This window comes from Saccopteryx leptura, chromosome 5, assembly GCF_036850995.1.
Source record: "Saccopteryx leptura isolate mSacLep1 chromosome 5, mSacLep1_pri_phased_curated, whole genome shotgun sequence".
Lineage (NCBI taxonomy): Eukaryota > Metazoa > Chordata > Mammalia > Chiroptera > Emballonuridae > Saccopteryx > Saccopteryx leptura.
This window is the reverse complement of record NC_089507.1, coordinates 186,174,032-186,193,403: the sequence shown is the minus strand read 5'-3', so window position 1 is coordinate 186,193,403 and position 19,372 is coordinate 186,174,032. Positions and strand designations below refer to the sequence as shown.

General features: G+C 40.1%; 1 protein-coding gene across 1 annotated transcript in view; it reads left to right on the top strand.

Annotated features, from left to right (window-relative positions):
* Positions 1 to 19,372, top strand: part of SPTLC3 (serine palmitoyltransferase long chain base subunit 3) — a 158,504-nt gene that overhangs the window by 83,837 nt on the left and 55,295 nt on the right. The window contains exons 5-6 of the mRNA XM_066387135.1: positions 3,160 to 3,284; positions 5,175 to 5,268. Of these exons, the coding sequence (XP_066243232.1) occupies positions 3,160 to 3,284; positions 5,175 to 5,268 (219 nt within the window). The remainder of the gene's footprint in view (positions 1 to 3,159; positions 3,285 to 5,174; positions 5,269 to 19,372) is intronic.

Below are 19,372 nucleotides of genomic sequence, written 5' to 3'. Positions count from 1 at the left end.
CTAAAGAAAAGACTAAAGTCATAGAGGAAAAAGAAATAAAAATCATTGTTAATTTATCTTTATTTAGGGTTATAACTGTAATTTCTTGAGATTAAAAAAATGTTCACATTTAAAGACAAAATGTCAAATATAATTTCTAGAAGTACTGAAGTATTCAGACCTCCTACTGCAACTTGGCATGAAGATATGAACTGAATATTTGTGGAAACCAAACTAGTTCAGTTTCTTGTGACACCTTTGTTGCCCCCAAGATACTCCTACAGTTTTATTCCTTGACTGTGAAGTGCAGGAGGAGGGAAGTAACCCTTGACTAATACAAAGGAGTCATACTTTTTATTATTCCCTGTCAATCCCTACCCATCCCCAGACTAGCCCAGGCTCCCTTTAAAAGACACGGCTTCCTGAAGTAGAAAATGGCAAAACATCCTGGGGCTTTCTCTAATTTTTTTATGAAATTTGAGCTATGAACACTAAACAAATAAATTCTATGATAATGAGGTTTGGGATTAGAAACTGTTGTTTTCGATAAATGAAAGTAAGCCCCCTAGATACACAACACTCATGACTCATAACTCAGCTGTGAGACATCTTGTTATAGAAATTGGTGTGGCCCTGGCTGGTTGAATCAGTGAGAGAGCATTGGCCAGGCGTGTGGATATCCCTGGTTTGATTCCTGGTCAGGGCACACAGGAGAAGTGACCATCTGCTTCTCCACCCCTTCCTCTCTCCCTTCTCTCTCTCTCTCTCTCTTTCTCTCTCTTCTCTCTCTCTCTCTCTCTCTCTCTCTCTCTCTCTCTCTCTCTCCTCCTCCTCCTCCTCCTCCCACAGCCATAGCTTGATTGATTTGAGTGCATTACCTGGGCACTGAGGATGACTCTGTAGAGACTTCTCAATGCTAAAAATAGCTCAGTTGTGAGCATGGCCCAGGTGGGCAGAGCATCAGCCCCAGATGCGGGTTGCCAGGTGGAACCCAGTCGGGATGTATGCAGAGTCTTTCTCTCTATTTCCCCTCCTCTTACTTGGAAAAGAAGGGGGGAAAATAAATTGGTGTACTTAAACATTGCTTTACTAATCACTGCACCACTAGAAATTCAGAAGGTTTGATCTGGAGACCTCGTATAGATACCTGCATTTTCTCTCTTCCTCTTCTTAAGCCAAAGTTAAGACCTCGTAGATGGCATTTTCTCAGGATATCCTTAGATATATGCATTTCTCATTAGTTGGTTAGCTGTTTGGTTGCTTAAAACACAATACTACATTAGTCAAAAAAATTGTAATGACACAACTGTAATAGAAGAACTGCTGCAATGGCAGATTTGGGGAAGATGACATTGGAAGAAGATAGCACAAAGATTCATTAAGTCCTACTCACTCATTTCTGGGTGACTGGGCAGAACACTATTGTCCCCTAATCTTCTAGGCAGGAAAATTTCTTGGGGAAAGTTTTAAAAAACAGGTACACTCCTTATATTTTCCACCCAATATACCCCAAATATTATCACTTAAACATGTGATCAATATAAAAATATTCTAAGCTCTTTTACATTATTTTTGTTGTACTAAGCCCTTAAAAATGGGGTAGATGGGCTATATTTTACCCTTATAACATATCTTAATTCAGAAATTACATTTCCATTGAGTAAAGTAAAATAAGTGGAATGTAACCCCATCAAAACAATAAAGTTGTATTTAGTAGGAAATATTTTACAGTTCTTCAGTTTTGGAATTTAAATTAAGTTATATAAAATTTAAAACTCAGTTTCTTTATTGCACTAACCACATGGAGCTATAAACTACCCTATGAGACAGTGCAGATTAAATCTTGATGATAGAGTATGGCAAACAGACAAATATAGGAGCATTAGATGTGCTCTCAGTAAAGTATGAGGGCATTATGTATAAAAAAGGGTTATGGAGTAGGCATGGAAAAAATAGTACGAGTGGTAAAACATGAACTTTGGAGTTAGACTAGATTATCTTCGTTGCTTTTTCTCTGTGACCTCTTTACACTTTAGTTCTCTTATCTGTAAAGCAATAATACCTGCATGATTGGGCTATTAAGATTAAATAAGATAACCTAAATAGTGGGCTTTGAAATCTAGCACATTCCAAAGGTTCAACAATTATAACTGGAGTTATTAGTATTTATGGAAGTCATGGGATCTGTTTGCATTTAAGTGTGGCGAACCTCTGAGGAGATATGATTTAATCAATTAGATGTAGGGTTTAGAGAGAAAGAAATTGTGGCATTTTTTGTAAGTTTTATTGCATTATAAGATATTTACATAGAAAAGTGCACCAATCACAAGTATGCAGTCCATGGATGTGCACAAAGCAAACATACCTGTGGAACTAACACACAGGTCTAGAAATAAAGCATTCAGAGAAACTCAGAGCTCTTCTTATGCTCCCAAAGAAACCATCCTGACTTCCAACACTATAGGTTAGTTGTATCTGTAAATTTTATATAAATGGACTCATACAATCTGTATAAGCAAGGGTAGTCAACCTTTTTATACCTACCGCCCAATTTTGTATCTCTGTTAGTAGTAAAACTTTCTAACCACCACCGGTTCCACAGTAATGGTGATTTATAAAGTAGGGAAGTAACTTTACTTTATAAAATTTACAAAGCAGAGTTACAGCAAGTTAAAGCATATACTAATAATTACTTACCAAGTACTTTATGTTGGATTTTCACTAAGTTTGGCAGAATAAATCTTTATAAAACAACTTACTATAGTTAAATCTTTTTATTTATACTTTGGTTGCTCCGCTACCACCTACCATGAAAGCTGGAACACCTACTAGTGGACCGTAGGAACCAGGTTGACTACCACTGCTGTATAAATGTAAAAGTGTTGGACTTCTTTCACGCAATCATAAATTTGTGAGATTTTTTATGTTGTTGTGTGGGGCAGTAATTTGTTCTTTCTTATTGCTGTGTTGAATTCCACTATATAAAAACTCCCATAATGCATTGATCCATTCTATAGTAGATGGATATTTGGGTTATTTCTACATTGGACAATAGCAAATGTATGTGCTATGCACACTCTTATCTATGTATATTGGTGATGGATATGTACCAGAATTTGAGTTTTTCTTCTTGGACTTGTTGAAAGAGAAGGATCACTCATCTTACTTTTTCATTTGCAGGGACCTTGAATAAGCATAAAGAGTTGGAGGACCTTGTGGCTAAGTTCCTGAATGTAGAAGCAGCCATGGTCTTTGGGATGGGATTTGCAACTAACTCAATGAATATTCCTGCACTAGTTGGAAAGGTGAGAATTTTTTAACATAATTATCTTCTGCTGTATTATTCCTAAGAATTATAACTGTGAGAAAGTCTATTGTTAGGTTTTCTTCTGATGTTAAACCTATTGGAGATCAAGCTTTTTAAATAAATGTATAAGCTTAGTTCAACACATCTCTTTACCATGATATTCTGGTTATAGAATTGCAGCCCCAGATATGTGTCTGCCATGATGGTTTAGCAAAATCAATTGAATTTTAGACTCCCAATTCATCATTTGTAAAGTAGGCAACACTTATTAAGCATTTGTTTAAACAAAACATTGGTTTGTACCACTCGTTTATTATTCGTTCAATAATCCCTGATTAAGAAATTACTGTGTCCTGCTGTCAGGCTCGATACAGGGCATACAAAGAGAAGCAAGCCTTGTGCCTTGTAAATGTATGCAGTGTGCATTCTAGTAGGAGAAAAACACACCAAATAAAATAGGATGACTACCACAAAATGTTTCCCCAAAACTCTTCTTGAGAAAGCCTACGTAAAGTGGGTGATGTGAGAGCTTATCTGGTCAGATTTAAGATAGGTAAGTTAGTAAGACAAGGAAGAGGAAGCACATGTGCAAAGCCATAAGTTTAGAAGACCAGGAATATAAGATAATGGATAAAGAAGAGTCCAGATATCAGAGATAAAGGCAGATACCAAATTGCAGAGTCTTACAGTATAAATCATGTTAGAATGTGTGAAGTTTTTCCTGTGAAAACTGGGGAGTTGATTGGTTCATTTTAATTAAAAGCAAATGTTATAACCAGATTTATGTTTATAAAAAAAAAATCTGACTCAAGACAACTAAATGTAATGGATGGTCTTTGATTTGATCATGCATTTAAAAATAAAAGGAAAGAAAACATCGATAGGAGATATTAAGATAGTTGGGAAAATATGAATTTGAGATGTATATTAGATAATAATATTATATGAATGTTTAATTTCTTGGACATGGTCATGGCTTTGTGATTTCATAGGAAAATGTTCTTGTTCTTAAATATATGCTGAAGAACTTCAGGGTGAGGTATCATGAGGGTTACAAGTAACTCTCAAATGTTCACCAAAACATAATAAATACACACACATGTCTAGATTATAGAGTATGAGAATGTTGAGGTTCCCGCCTCAAAAAAGTAAACCACTGTATATATGAAGTTTCCAAAATATAAGGAAGAACTCACAGAGTCTACGAGGCCATGGAAGACAAATGCATTTCGGGTAGGGTTGAGCAATTTCATAATTTTAAAAAAATTAATTAAAAAATAATAATTTTACAAGATGTAATTTATAAATAGTCAATTAAATTGGGCTTTTTCACGTGCTTCAGGCTGAACTGCCACTCATACTTTTCCAAATGCAATGTGAATTTTCAACTGTAAAGCAGCGATGCCCTTGTTACATGGAGTCCACACAGTGAAGAATGAGAATTGGAAAACAAGAGTTCAAATTGTCATGCAGAAAAGACCCCTGCCTTTCACAGGAATATGCCAAAACTGTCCCAAATAATACAGCATGGGATCGAAGGGTCCCAGTAAGTCCACAACCCACCCAAAGCTATCAGTTTTCCTGTCAAACATAAATTCTTCAAACAATAGTGAGTGCTTAACCAAGATCTTAAATGACCTTTTCTGCTGAAAATTACATGCAAATGACTGAAGATGAAATCCCTTAAAACAATTCCTATCTCTATCAGCTAATTTGCTGCATAGCACTTTATTCATATAGACAGAAGGTTAAACTCTTGGGCCTTTAAAATTGAAGAGGGTTTGCAGATCTATGTTTCAAGTTTCAATGTGTTTTCCTGTTCCCACATGTTGGTTTTTCCTTAGTTTTAGTTATGTATCTGTATTTTGTGTGCTTGTTTTCTGAACAGGGATGCCTCATTTTAAGTGATGAGTTAAACCATGCATCTCTTGTGCTTGGGGCCCGACTCTCAGGTGCAACCATAAGGATCTTCAAACACAACAGTGAGTATCAGTATGTTTATCCAACATGCACTGCTTGTTTCTATAAGAAAGTAGAAATGATTGATGGGGCTTTGTCCTTGCTCTTCAAACTGGAAGCTTAGCCTAATGAAACACAATTATGTTTATATTCACTACTGGCTTGTTGACCTCTGCTGACCCAGAACAAATGGCTGAAGTGCATAAAATACTAGGATTGTTAAGTGCAACCCAAACACATTAGCATCACTGTTATTGGTAGTCTTGCAATGTGGCCTCTGAAGTCATGACCACTCTCTTAGGACTGCCATTTAATGATCAGAAGTGTTATAACTCTTCTTTTTCTATTGCTCTGCCTTGCGAAACTTTGAAGACTTATTTAAGTTGTATGTTATGGTCAGATAAGAAGTAATCTTCCTTGTCATAATGCTTCCTTTTACTGTCCCCGCCCACCGCATGCTCAGACACTGCCCTCGCCCAAGCGGTCAGTCTATTCAACTTCATTGAAATGTTCCTTCAGGCTCTAAATCAGTGGTAGTCAACCTGGTCCCTATTGCCCACTAGTGGGCGTTCCAGCTTTTATGGTGGGTGGTAGCCGAGCGACCAAAGTATAAATAAAAAAGTAGACTTAATTATAGTAAGTTGTTTTATAAAGATTTATTCTGCCAAACTTAGCGAAAATCCGACATAAAGTACTTGGTAAGTAATTATTATTATATGCTTTAACTTGCTGTAACTCTGCTTTATAAATTTTATAGAGTAAAGTTACTTCCCTACTTTATAAATCACCATTACTGTGGAACCGGTGGGCAGTTAGAAAATTTTACTACTAACAGAGATACAAAAGTGGGCGGTAAGTATAAAAAGGTTGACTACCCCTGCTCTAAATGGTCTGGTTGGGTGATGAGGAGGAAGTAGAGGCTATTTATTTTTAGAGATTTGGTGAGGCAGCATGGACAATAGTACGAAATACTTCAAAGGAAGTGGTAGGGGACACCTGTGTTCTGCTGTCCAGCTTGCCCCTGGCTTGTTGCATCATCTTGTATAAATCCTTTATTCATTCCTGTACTCAGTTTTCTCATCTACAAGATATTTGGGTTGAACTACCTGATGTGCAAGGATCCTCTTGGTTCAGTTTCTAATTCTAATTCTTCGTTACTATCATCGGAACCCTCCTTTCTTTCTATGTGTGCACATGTGTGGACTCACACATATACACACATACACACTCTTGTCTTGTTCCTTCTTTCTTTCTTTTCACCACCTTTCTTTCCTGCTTTCCCCTCCTGTCCACTCTTTCCTTTTCCTCTTCCTTGGCACTACCCTCCATGCTCCAAAGAAGTAGCAAAGACTACAGTGAGAAGAAAAGTAATAGAAAAATGAGGAAGAATTGTTCTGGTTGTTATGTCCACCTCACAAAACAAACCAAAGAACAATTGTTACACAGGAAGAAAGGCAAATGAATGGGAGAGTTCTAAAGTGAATCTTGACCCTGGCTGGTGGCTCAATGGTAAAGCACCAGCCTGGCATATGGACATCCTGGTTTCAGTTCCTGGTCAGGGCACACAGAAGAACCAACCATCTGCTTCTCCTCTGCTCCCTCTTCCCCTTCTCTCCCTCCTCCCCTCCCACAGCCAGTAGCTCAATTGATTTGAGTGTTACCCTCAGACAGGGGTTGTTGGGTGGATCCCAGTCAGGGAATATAAGGGAGTGTGCCTCACTATCTCCCTTCCTCTTACCTAAAAATAATAATAATAAATTTTTAAAAATAAATAAAGAGAATATCCTTTTTAACTTGTAGAGTTTTTAATGAAAAAATCTATTTTCCTCACTATATGGGGTGAGATCTGGTTATGCCTTTACTGAACCACCTTCAGCAATTGTGTGAATATGAATACTCTAGAGTGGAGTTCAAAACCAGACCCTCTGGAAGAACCAGACTTGAAGTCACTCAGACCTCACTCAATTATGACATCTAGCTCAATGGTAATTCAAAATATGTTTTCTCCATTTCTTAATTTTGCAACAAACAATCTTGGCTAGTCTCTGATAAGCTAAATTACATTTCTCTAGTTCTATTTCATTTACCATTGATTGTCACATCTATACTCAAATTATTTTGATAGTGTTGGGAATTCATGTTTGGAGTAGACATCTTTTAGAGGTTCAAGAAGTGATATTTTAAGAGATCACAAGAAATATCTTTGGTATTAGCACAATTATCCTATAACTTTTTAATTCTTTGGCATGACAGGTGATTGATGATCAAGAATTTTATCTACTTGGGAAAGGATAAAGAATAATTGACAATTATTCAACTGTAGTTTCATCCGTAGATATGATTAAATGTATTAATATCATTCTTGGAGGAAGACATATTCAGGTTGTTATCTCTAAGGAGCTAGTCAACCAGATCATAGTCAAGATGAACCTCTCATTCCTTTATTCTACTGAGAGCAGTGGCTCATGACCTTAGTTGTATAATAGAGGTATCTAGGGATTATCTATGAAAGATCGATGACAGGACCCACTTCCAGACCAACAGAATCCAAACATCTTAGTTGGGGTAAAGGCAGCTGAATTTTTTCAAAGCTTCTCCATATGATTCTGATGCATAATAAGGACTATAAACCCTAGACTCTTATTTTCTAGCCTCCTTTTGTTTAGGCTGACACTGGATGGTGCCAATATATCCTGGGATATTTCACCACACAACACTTTGCCATGTTAACTATCTGTGCTCTTCTTCTCACCATGGCTAGCACTCTTTCACACTCTTCATCTAAAGTTGACAAAAGAAGTGAAAAATGCAGAGAAAGTTTTCCAAGCCAAAATTTATTGAGCACTTATTTATTGAACACCTATTCTGATTCAGGCACTGTGTTTGGCCTTTATAAAATATGATAAGGTAATATCTTAGCTATGAGAGCTTACAATCTAGTAGGAGAGACAGATATAACTATACTAAGGATTAAAGCAAAAAAGGTAATGGCAGTATCAAGCTAAGAGGCTCTGGCTGGTGCACTCCCACTAGAACAGCTAGAATAAACAAGATGACAACACCAAATGTTGGCAAAGATAAGGAGCAACTAGAACTCTTGTCCATTGCTGGAAGTTAAATGATACAACTTCTTTGGAAAACTCTTTGGCAAAGTCTTATCAAGCTAGATATATCCCTGTACTATGATCCAGAAATCCCACACCTCAGAATTTCCAAGTGAAAGGAAAGCATATGTTAACAAAAAGACTTGTACAAGAAAGTTTATTTATTTATTTAATTAATTGTGTTTACATAGATTCTAGGGTCACCCCGAATGCAACCCCCCTCCCCCATATTCCCCTCAACATCTCCCCTGCCCCCCTACCTAAAGCACCCTCCCCCCTTCCCTTCAGGTTTATCCCATCCTATCATCTCCTTTCCCTCTGTCCTCTTTTCCTCTGGTGTCCCTTTAGCCCCAAACTGGAAACAACTCAAACATCTATTAATAGCAGGAAAAAAATGTGTGTCTTATTCATACAATAGAATATGACTCAATAATAAAAAAGGAATAAACTACTGATACATAACATGTATGACTCTAAAGAAACATTTTCATAATCAAATAAACCAGACACAAAAGAGTACAGATTGTATAAGTTTGTTATAGAAAATTCAAAAACAGACTAAATTTACCTATGGCAATAGAAATCATAGCAGTTCTGGCCTCTTATTGGGGGAAGAACTTGGTGAGAAGAGGCAGAAAGGAACTGTCTAGGTGACAGAAATGTTTGATACTTTAATAGGGGTGATGCTTACCATTTTATTAAAATTCATTGGATTGTACACTTAAAACTTGTATATTTCCTTATAAATAAACTTCCCTAAAAATATTAGGATGATACAGTAAATGTAGATTTAAAACCATTAATTTGGTATTTAAGTGTGTGTGTGGGGTAAGCTTGGACTCAAGTATTTCTGTTCTTGTTCTATAGCTTATATTGTCCTAGGCAAATTACTTAACCTTTTGGGATCTCAATTTACTTATTCTAAAAACAAGAATAATTACAATACTTGATTCTTGGTATGTTGGAGGAAGCATATCAAAGTACTTAACTAGCACAGTACCTAGTAATGGAAACTTCTGTTTGTTTGCACCTGCTGTGTTACTATGATGGAATCGTTGTCATCACTAGCACCACTAAGGAACAGAAAAACATTATGTGACGCTGAAGAATGCAGAGGTCATTTTATTTGTGAGACTGCATGAAATGGATAGTATTTGCCATAGACCTTGAAAGATTAAGAGACTTCTAAGCAGGAGTGAAAGAAAGGATATTTCAAATAGAAGAATGATCTGGAGTGTGTAAAGAGCATCAGGACCTCCATTGGGACCAGACTATGTGGCTGAACTACTGGAGAAGAGCCTGAAAAATACAGCCTTGACCAATTACTATAGAGCCGCTAAGATGTATAAGCTAAGAAGTATGTATTTAAGAAGCAACAAAGATTAGCTGGGCACTTGGCTTCATGCCATGCTATTCTCTGGATGAACTGGCTTTGCTCAAAGTATTTGGTAGCCCTCTCACATGTGCAATAGAGATGAAATAGACATACAAGCTTTGAATTAAATTAAATCTTTAAACAGCAACAGATAGAAAAGACTATTTACTTATGGATTGTACAGTTTGGCTTTCCCCATAACACTTCTGTTACACCTCCTCTCTCCTGCATTTCTTATTGTTTGAAATTCAGTCCAAATTCTATTATTCAGTAGCTGTGAAGAGTCTATAGAGATGATGACAATGTTGATTGTTATAGATAGCTACATGTCAGATAGATAGAAGATAGACAGACGGACACATATATATGCATACATACCCAACTGGGAGACTAAGCGGAAAGCTTTATTAATCATTAACCAAGCAACCCTAATCTCCAGCTTCAGACTTTTAGGTAGTGATCCTCCTGGATGGCCACCAAAGATCCCCTTCCTCCTGGTACTTATGTCCTTGTATAGTCCCCTCCTGCATTGTCTCAGGATTGGTTTGTGTGATCAAAAAAAATACAGTAGAAGAGATGATATGTCACTCTTAGTATTATGTTTTGAAGACATCATGGCTTCTGCCTCTCCTTTCTTGGATCACTTATAAGGATATTCAGACAGCTTATGGAGAAGAACTGGGACCTCTTGCCAGCAACCGTAGGAATAGGACATCTTAACTAATCTTATGGCCTCACTTCAAGCCTTCAGATGACTATAGGTCCAGCTAACATCTTTACTGTAGCCTCACAAGTTTCTTGGGCCAGAATACCCAGCTAAGGTTCCCAAGTTCCTGGTCTGCAAAATCTACGAGATAGTAAGTGTTTGTTGTTTTAAGCCTGTAGGTTTTGGGATACTAAGCCTGTAGGTTTTGGGATACTTTGTCACATAACAATAGATAACTTATATACTTTCTCTGGCCACCATTGCTGGGGCAGAGGTGGACACCAAAGTGTGACTTCCTACTTCCTCCATCTTTGGACTCTGGAACAAATAACTCATTCTAAAATAAATGGCCCAGCGGAACCTGAGTCCTTCAACCCAACTACTTATCCACCCTATCACTGGCAAAGAAGCCAAAATAAGACAAGTTGGAAAATAAATCATACACCAAGATAGATGGACAAACTGATGATAGACAGATGGTAGATAGATAGATAGATATAGATAGATAGATAGATAGATAGATAGATAGATAGATAATAGATAAGATAGATGATAGATAGGCAGATAAATGATAAGATGATAAAGCAAATGGTAAAAAGTGTAATAGCCCAATCTGGGTAAAAGGTATATTCTTCTTTGTAACAGTCTTCTCCTTATAACTTTAAAATTATTTCCAAATAAAGTTTTGTTTTAAATCTTTAATTCGTTGCTGAAATTGTAATTCAAGAGTTTAACTTAACCTTTCAAGTTTACAAAGCTCTTAATATATTCAGTAATATGGCCCTGGACGGTTGGCTCAGTGGATAGAATGTCGGCCCAGCATATGGATGTCCCAGGTTTGATTCCCAATCAAAGCCCACAAGAGAAGCACATCTGCTTCTCTCTCCAACCCCTCCACATCTCACTTTCTTCCCCTTCCACAATCCGTGCCTAGATTGGTTCAAGCATCAATCTCAGGCACTAGAAATAGCTTGGTTGATTCGAGCATCAACCCAAGACAGAGGTTGCTGGGTGGACCCTGGTAAGGGTGCATGCAAGAGTCTGTCTCACTATCTCTCCTCTTCTCACTTAAAAAAATAAATAAATAAAATAAAAATTTAAAATAAAAAAATCAATAATCTATTCTTCATTCCCTCCTTTTGTAGTCCCAGAAAATAGATAACAGTTCTTATCTGTATCTTTATAATAAATGTTAGCTGTGGTTATTTTATACCAGCAACTAGCATTTATTGAGACCTTACTCTGTGCCCAATGCTGAGCCAATGATCTCCTCTTATGCACTTATTTAACCTTTGAACAACCCCATGACATTGGTACTTGTTTACAAATTAGACAATTCAGGTTAGAGGTATTAAACCACTTGTCCAGGATCAGACAACTCTTCAGAGGTGAAGCCTGGAGCTGTCTATATAAATGATGTCCTTCCTGACTAGCAGAGAAGTATGTGCTGTGAGGGTCAGAAGCCCATCAGCTAAGCCACGGCAGTCTGTTAGCTATGAGCTACTGCTACACTCCCACTTCTGCGGTAGGTAAAATAATAGCCCCCAGAGATGTCCGTGTCCTAATCCCCAGCTTGTATGGCTATGCGACGTGGCAAAGGGGAAGTTGGTTGCTACTCCCCTAACCTGAAGATAAAAGAGAATCTCTGCATGGGTCCCGGATAATCACAGACTTCCTTAACCGTGGAGGAGGGAAGAAGAGTGTCAATGACACCACATGGCAAAAACTTCAGTGGTGCTGCTGGCTTTGAAGATGGACAAGTGCCGCAAGGCAGAGAGAGCCAGGAGCCTCTAAGAGGTGCAAAAAGCACAAAACCAACTCTCCCCTGGAGCATCCAGAAAGGCGGGAAGCCCTGCCAGTGCCTCGATTCCAGCCCAGGGAGACCCATGTCTGATTTCTGGCCTCCACAGCTGTGAGATAATAAATTTGTGTTGTTTCTAAGCCACTAAGTTTATGTTCATTCCTTACAACAGCAGCAACAGGAAACTAATCCCCTTTCATCCTCAGGTACACAGAGCGTCTTCCCACTCACCAGTGTCTCAGTAGAACTTCTACCTGTGAGCATACTCTCTCTATTGTTGTATTTACATCATGAAAATAGCCACCAGGGAGAGCAGGAGCATCTCCAGGTGCCTGAGCATCTTCAGACTTACCTGAGAAGTGAGGGCGTGAGAAGGTGTATGAAGGGGAACAAACTGAAACGAGTTATAATATGTATGACATCAGTTCCTGCTGGTTCTCCTTCCTGGTCTACTCGTCCCCGGATAATACTGACTACCTCAGTAAACAATGATGCTTTAATCCTTACTATACGTCCACGCAGACTGGAACGATGATGTGGAGATTGTGTAACGATCCACAGAGATGTCAAGTTGCCTTCCTGTGTGTGAATGAGGCAGGCAACCAGCCCGGGGAGAAGTTAATAACCTGCGAGATGGGTTCTTGCACATGGCTGCCTAACCCAGAATGCCCTTCAACCTCAGGAATATGGGGTTTCACGCCACTCTACACATGCTCTGCCCCCTGGACGTTATCCCCAGTGCATCTGCTGCTTACACATTAAGACTGATCCCTTGCCTTTTGCAAGAGTGGAGGTTCTGTTTTATGTAGATCAGTACCAGAGGATTTGTCTGGTACTGATTTGTCATTTGTCATTGAGAGCAACTCTAAGTAAATCATAATTCTGAACCCCTGAATTCTGAAACTCTCCGTGGGGAAAAATATACCAAAGATGTAGTCAAACCTGTTCAGACCACTGTAATAAACTCAGAATTCTTTGCGAACAGGCTTGACCAGGCTATTCATCATTTCTCTTTTTTTATTTCCCACAAAATCAAAACAAGGAACAGATAAGACTAAGCAGAAAATGTTCTGAAAGGAACAATATTAGAGCAATGAAAGGCTACTCTCTAAGTACTCAGAAGTGCAGTTTTAGCAGTGCTAAATTCAAACTTGGGTTCCAGAATCCTTTATTGCCATGGATTAGTTCTCCCTGGACAACACAATGTGAAGTTACTAAGATCGTAACTAACTTATTCAGCATTTGTGGGGACCATGAAATGCATTGAGCCTTGTACAGAACCAGTTCACTTCATTTTAACCAAAACCCAGACTCGTACATAGTTCTCTTCATTATTCACACTTAAGGAAGAGAAAAGTGATCACCAAAGTGATAGAATGGCCTGCCCGAGGTCACACAGTTGATACATAACGAAAGTCAAAATTCAGACCCAAGCCCGTTGCTCTCGTCTTGGTTCATTTCTCCCAGGAGCAGACCCGGAGACAAGAGTCTGAGTCCAGTCACTTCTTGTGGAAGTGGTCCCGGGAAGCACCAGCAGATGAACAGGGAATGGAGACAGAGCAGGAAAGGCAGCCAATGAGGGGCATGTTGTCAAACAAGTTACCACAAAAGACAAGTGGAGCTTAATCCTACCAGGAAGCTCTGGGTGGCTGTGTCGACATCTCTCAGTATCATCCCATCTCCGGGGTAAAGGAGCTGGGTATTTATATACCAATTCACATTTGTAGTTGGTGGAGGGTTGTCCCTGCTCATAGACTGAGTTTGCTCCCACAGCTTGAAAAAGAAAAAAGTTCTTGAACCAAGAATGGCCTAAGTCTGCAGGAGGAGCTGCACTGAGGGCTATAGGCAGGACACACACAGCACCTGCTAACACTCCTACCCACCACCTAAGTCTAGCTACTGCCACACCATCGGCAGGACCCAGAGACCTGGAGGTCCTTGTGTCAAAATCAGTCTTATTCTGTTCGTAGCTTGAATTTCAACCCAGAATGCTGAAGTTTGGCTTCTAAATTCTCTGGCTCAGTGCTAAGAATAGCTCTTGGATTTTCTACTGTGGGCAGCATCCGTGAACTAGCCAATGCTCGGTTTGCTTTTGTGATTCATTGGGTGACACAAAACAGACCCTCCAGACATTGCACACTCTAAGCTAAGGCATCAGCTCCAACCACAGATCAAGCTGGATTACCACTAGGATTTTAATGCATTTGAGTAAATGGGCCAGAGTCTCTCGTGGCACTTGTCTGCCTTTGGCAAACACATCCCTCAGGCTGAATGTGTTTACACCGGGGACCTCAGACCCTTGAGTATGTTTTTAATCTCTGCAAAGGTCAACTTCTTCTGTTAGAGATTTGTACGTATTAAGACTGAGTGATTGCTTCCCCCTGAATCTGTTCACTTCACTGGTAAATACGTATAATTTAGATTCTAGAGCTATGTTTCTCAGATTTTAATGCACACAGGAGTTACTGGAGGTCTTGTTAAAAGGCAGACTTTGTAGACTGGGGTGGGGCCTGAGTTTCTGAACTTCTGACAAGTTTCCAGGTGACGCCTACATTCTTGGTGCAGGACCACACAGGAAACAGTGAGGCCATGGGCCATCTCCGTCCTCCAGCGAGCCACAAAGGGCTCTTGAGCTGGCCTTGGTGAGGAGAAGCAGTCTTTTCAGCTAGGAGAGTTGCCATGAGGTCAGTGGGCTGGGTAGGCCAGGAATTTGGATTGGTTTGCAAAAATAAAGCAGAGAAGAACCAAGACTCTACCTAGAGGCATTTAAAGGCCAGGAAGAGGAAGAACAGAGAGTGCAGTGTTAGTGGGAAAACGGAGTCCCACCTCATCCGCACCACGGGGGCCCCTGAGGGCTGTCTGAATAGAAGGTCAGACCTATAAACATCACATAGGTGACTTTATAAGCCGTGACCTTTTAGATCTCAAATATGACTTGGGTTCCCAAACTAGGTTCCTTACTTTAATAAATACAATCGCTTCTATATGTTTTAACAATAACTAACAGTAAAAACCCTTGCTATAATGAGCTTTTTTACATGTGTTAGCTCATTTTAGCCTAACAACTATGCAAGGAGGCACCTGCTCTGATTATGCCCTTTTTATAGATGGGGAAACAGAGGCACAAAGTGGTGAGCTGATTTGCTTATTAGCACAGAGTAGAAAGAGGCAGAGCTGGGATTTAAACAAGAAGCTCTGACTACAGAGTTTCCATTTTTAGGCACAATGCACCTGACCCCATACCGGGCCTTGTCCGGCCGCCATCTCCCACACAACTCTCCTTGATCCAGGGCAGTGGGGTGCAGTGGGTGCAGCCAGCATCCCTCCAGCTGTCCTTGCTGACACCTTGCCCTGAGATTCAGGGTCCCAACACTGAGCTCTGAGCTTCCATATTGCTTCCTGAATCACATCTCACCATCCTGCATTGAACCCACTCACTTAGGGATCCTCTTTCAGTACCTTGTCTAATGTACAGTCCCCTGCCTGCGGATCCCAGTCTTACATGCTGCCTCGGGCCCAGAGCCTGAGTGTGTGGGACATGCTAGGCCTATGGATTAAGCTTGGTCTATTCTTTGTCCCATGTCCTTAAGGTCAGAAGTTGCGGGCATGACCTCCTTGCCCCAGTCGCACAGGCCTTGTCCTAGCACCTGCCTCACTCTCAAACCCAGTCCACACCCTCTGCTCCCCAGCTGCCTTTTGAACTCTCCCAAGAACATCATTTGATTCTGTGACTTATCAAAGGCCGTACACCTATCCACATATTTTCAGAACCATCAAGGGAACGTGAACCACAAAGTATTTGCCCAAATTGCTTTGCAAAATTTAAAGCACCAAACTGTCAATGCATCAGAAATACCCTCGTTGACCTTGTGGAAAAGAGACTCGGTAAACGTGACTTTGAGAAAAACATTTGCTTTGTTTGCCAAAGCTGGACATTATGATTATGTTTTCTTCCAAAGTCTAAATGAGGGCCAGTTCTTAAATGTAAAATAATTTCTCTGTCATTGTTCACAGTTATTTAAGAACTTATGGCTTAATGTTTTAATATTTCACATTTGGGCTCAATATTGAATGATGAAACTGGGTATCTCTGAAGAAACAAAAGGAATGGGAGAAAAGATGGGGACCAAGGAATTATAAAAATTAACAAGCAGCATTCCATCATCCAACCATAATTTGATATAAGCACTAACTGTTGAGTGCTTATCATGGGCGTGTATAAGAATATCTTGGGTGCTCAGCCCATGGAATGGAGAAGCAAAGGCTGTATCTAAACACAGCTAAGGGTAGGGTTTGCAGAGCTTTCAATGGTGAAGGATGAACCACCAACCACACTGGGCAACTGGGCTGCGTGTGGAAAGTAAAAGCTGACCCTCATCCCAACCAGGGCCACAGGCCCTGGCTCCCGAGAGGAAGAAGGGCCCCGAGGGATGGGCAAGGAAGGGAGTCCTCACGTCTCCACAAAGCTCCAGTGCACAAGAGAAGAGGAAGGAGGAAGCTTGGCAGAAGAAACAGTGTTGTCCCTGTACCGCAACATAAGGACGAAGCCATAAATCTAGTTCTTATCTTCTGGAAGGCACTCTAGAAGCTACACCCACCCTTTCTGCTCAGAACACTGTGGCTGGCTTCCCTGTTTCCTGGGCCCTCTTTCCCCAGGGCTGTATCCTCAGCTTTCCCCAGCTCCCAGAGGCTTTGAATTTAGGACATGCCCAAGAAGAAGTCTCGAAGTATATTTGTTCCCTAAGCCTGATTCTAGTTTTTGGCACATAGTTGGGTGATTGTGGGTATTTAGTAAGCAGTACTCCAGTAGCCATGCCTGCGACAGAGCAGGACCAGCTCTGCACAGGACCCACCTGGAATGAGGTCCCCACCTGGTCATTTCTGACAGCTGTGTGCTTATCACCCACCACGCCAGCCAGGCCCTCTCACCCCTTCTCAAACACAGGGACACAGCCCCGGTGAGGCAGACTTAATGGCAGATAGTGTCTAAGGCATTGTTGGCACTCAAATTTGTGATGATTACAGGTCTATAGTGTGCCATTATAACTCCATAACCACATTGTACAATGTATAGATGCGCCTTATTGGTGTCAAGTATGTTCTTTTAATTTTTATATCTCAGAGTGTTTTTTATACACTGACAAGAAAGTTGTTTGTTTGGGATTGTTTTTGTTTTTGTTTCGAGGAGTTGATGTAGCTGTTGATTTTATAAACTTTCTAGCATGAGCTTGCTCATCTGAAAAAACAAATACCAATCCTTCTTCCCTATCTCTCAGACCTGTCATGAGGACTAACAGAATCCGAGTATAAGTGTTTTAATTAACATTAGTACCTAAAAATCCCTTGTAGATGTTAGTGTGCAGCTTGTTAAAACAGTAGACCCTCATAAGATTTGCAGAACATAAGACACAACGTCCTGATCCCTGTGGGTCTGTGACCTACACGCTGTAACATGATTGAGCAAAACCGTAGGAATGAGAAACTACCAGATGCTAACATGGGTCCAGAAGCCCACGCTGAGTGGCATCATCCCTTTCTTTATCTAGTTTCTGTGATTCAAAGAGGTCAGTACGTTTGTCCCCCACAGAGACAAACCACTAATTGATTTTCCTTCTGCGGAAGGATTCCAGGGTGTGGACACCAGGGGTTCCATGAAGTTCCACCAAAACCCTCTCCTCATGGAAGTCTCCATTCGCTTTGAAGGCAAAGACTTCCCTTGCCGAGGAAAGACCTGGGATCCCCCTGCTCCCGTCTGCAAAATGCATAAGTCACATCACGGCCATTTAAGGACTTGTTTTCAGATCTGGCTTGTTCTTTAAAAAGTGGAGAGAAATTTCTCTTCTCTTTAGTGGCATTCACTTAAAATTTAATCCCTGACTAAGTCGATGCTATGTCTGTGATCTCTTTGATTGCATAAAGAAAACCAGAATCTCTTCCTATACAGAGTTTTCAAAATCTTAGAATATTCATTTTGAAACGACTGCTAATTTGGTTCACTTGGGTATTGGAGCCACATTCACTGTGTGTCATTTGTGTACAAAACTTATAGATTCCAAGTCCCAGAAGATAAAACACTACATAGGAATACTTTTATTCATCATCTCTTTGTTTCATTCAGGGACTAACAGGCTTGTGGTGGGTTATATAAACGGAGCTGGTTCCCCAATCATATGGGTTCCTTCAATGTTTTAGAAGCCCAGCCTAGAGCAAAAGTGAAACGAAGTTGTCAGTGCAAGTGAAAGTTTGCTGTCTCTAAAATTCTCAAAGTAAGAAAGCTGCTTTTTGTTTCCTTGGCTGCCATCTAGTGGTTAATGATATAGTGTCAATAAAACACTACATCTGTGAAGACAGGGCTCCTTAAAGCAAAAGCAAAAACACGGTTAAATAAAGAAATATTATTGCAGACAAGAGGCTTTCTTAGTAATTCACAGTTAGTTCCATAGTGTCATTCTCTTTTCTAGTTCTTGGTCCACATTCTATTCTAGGAAGAAAGAACAGATTGAATTATCAAATATAGATTTAGCAGTAATGCTGTGCTCTAGGACTAGGGCTATTAGGATAGATAAAATAATGTGCCTGCCTTCCATGGACAGGAGATATAAAACAGAATAATGAGAAACATAATGAGTGCTTTTAAAAAAAGGCACCAAGATGACAGAATATCTGTCTTGTCAGCCAGAAGAGTTTGAGTTGAGGCTTGAGTGATGACGGAAAGTTCTCCAGAAAGACAAGGGGGAAGAAGCATAAGGGAGCCTCGGGAGGCTGTGTGTCAGGGACCATCAACTATGTCAAGAAGATAGGCAGGGCTGCATCAGGAAATAGTCCCCCCTCATCCACAGTTTCACTTCCAAAAGTTCAGTTACCTCAGTCCATCATGATCTAAAATATGAAATGGAAAACTCCTAAAACAAACAATTCATAAGTTTTAAGTTGCATGCTATTCTGAATGTGATGAACTCAAATGTGCTTGATCAATTAAAAAATACCACCTGGAGGCCCTGGCCAGCTGGCTCAGTGGTAGAGCGTCGGCCTGGCATGTGGAAGTCCCAGGTTTGATTCCCAGCCAGGGCACACAGGAGAAGCGCCCATCTATTTCTCCACCCTTCCCCCTCTCCTTTCTCTCTATCTCTCTCTTCCTCTC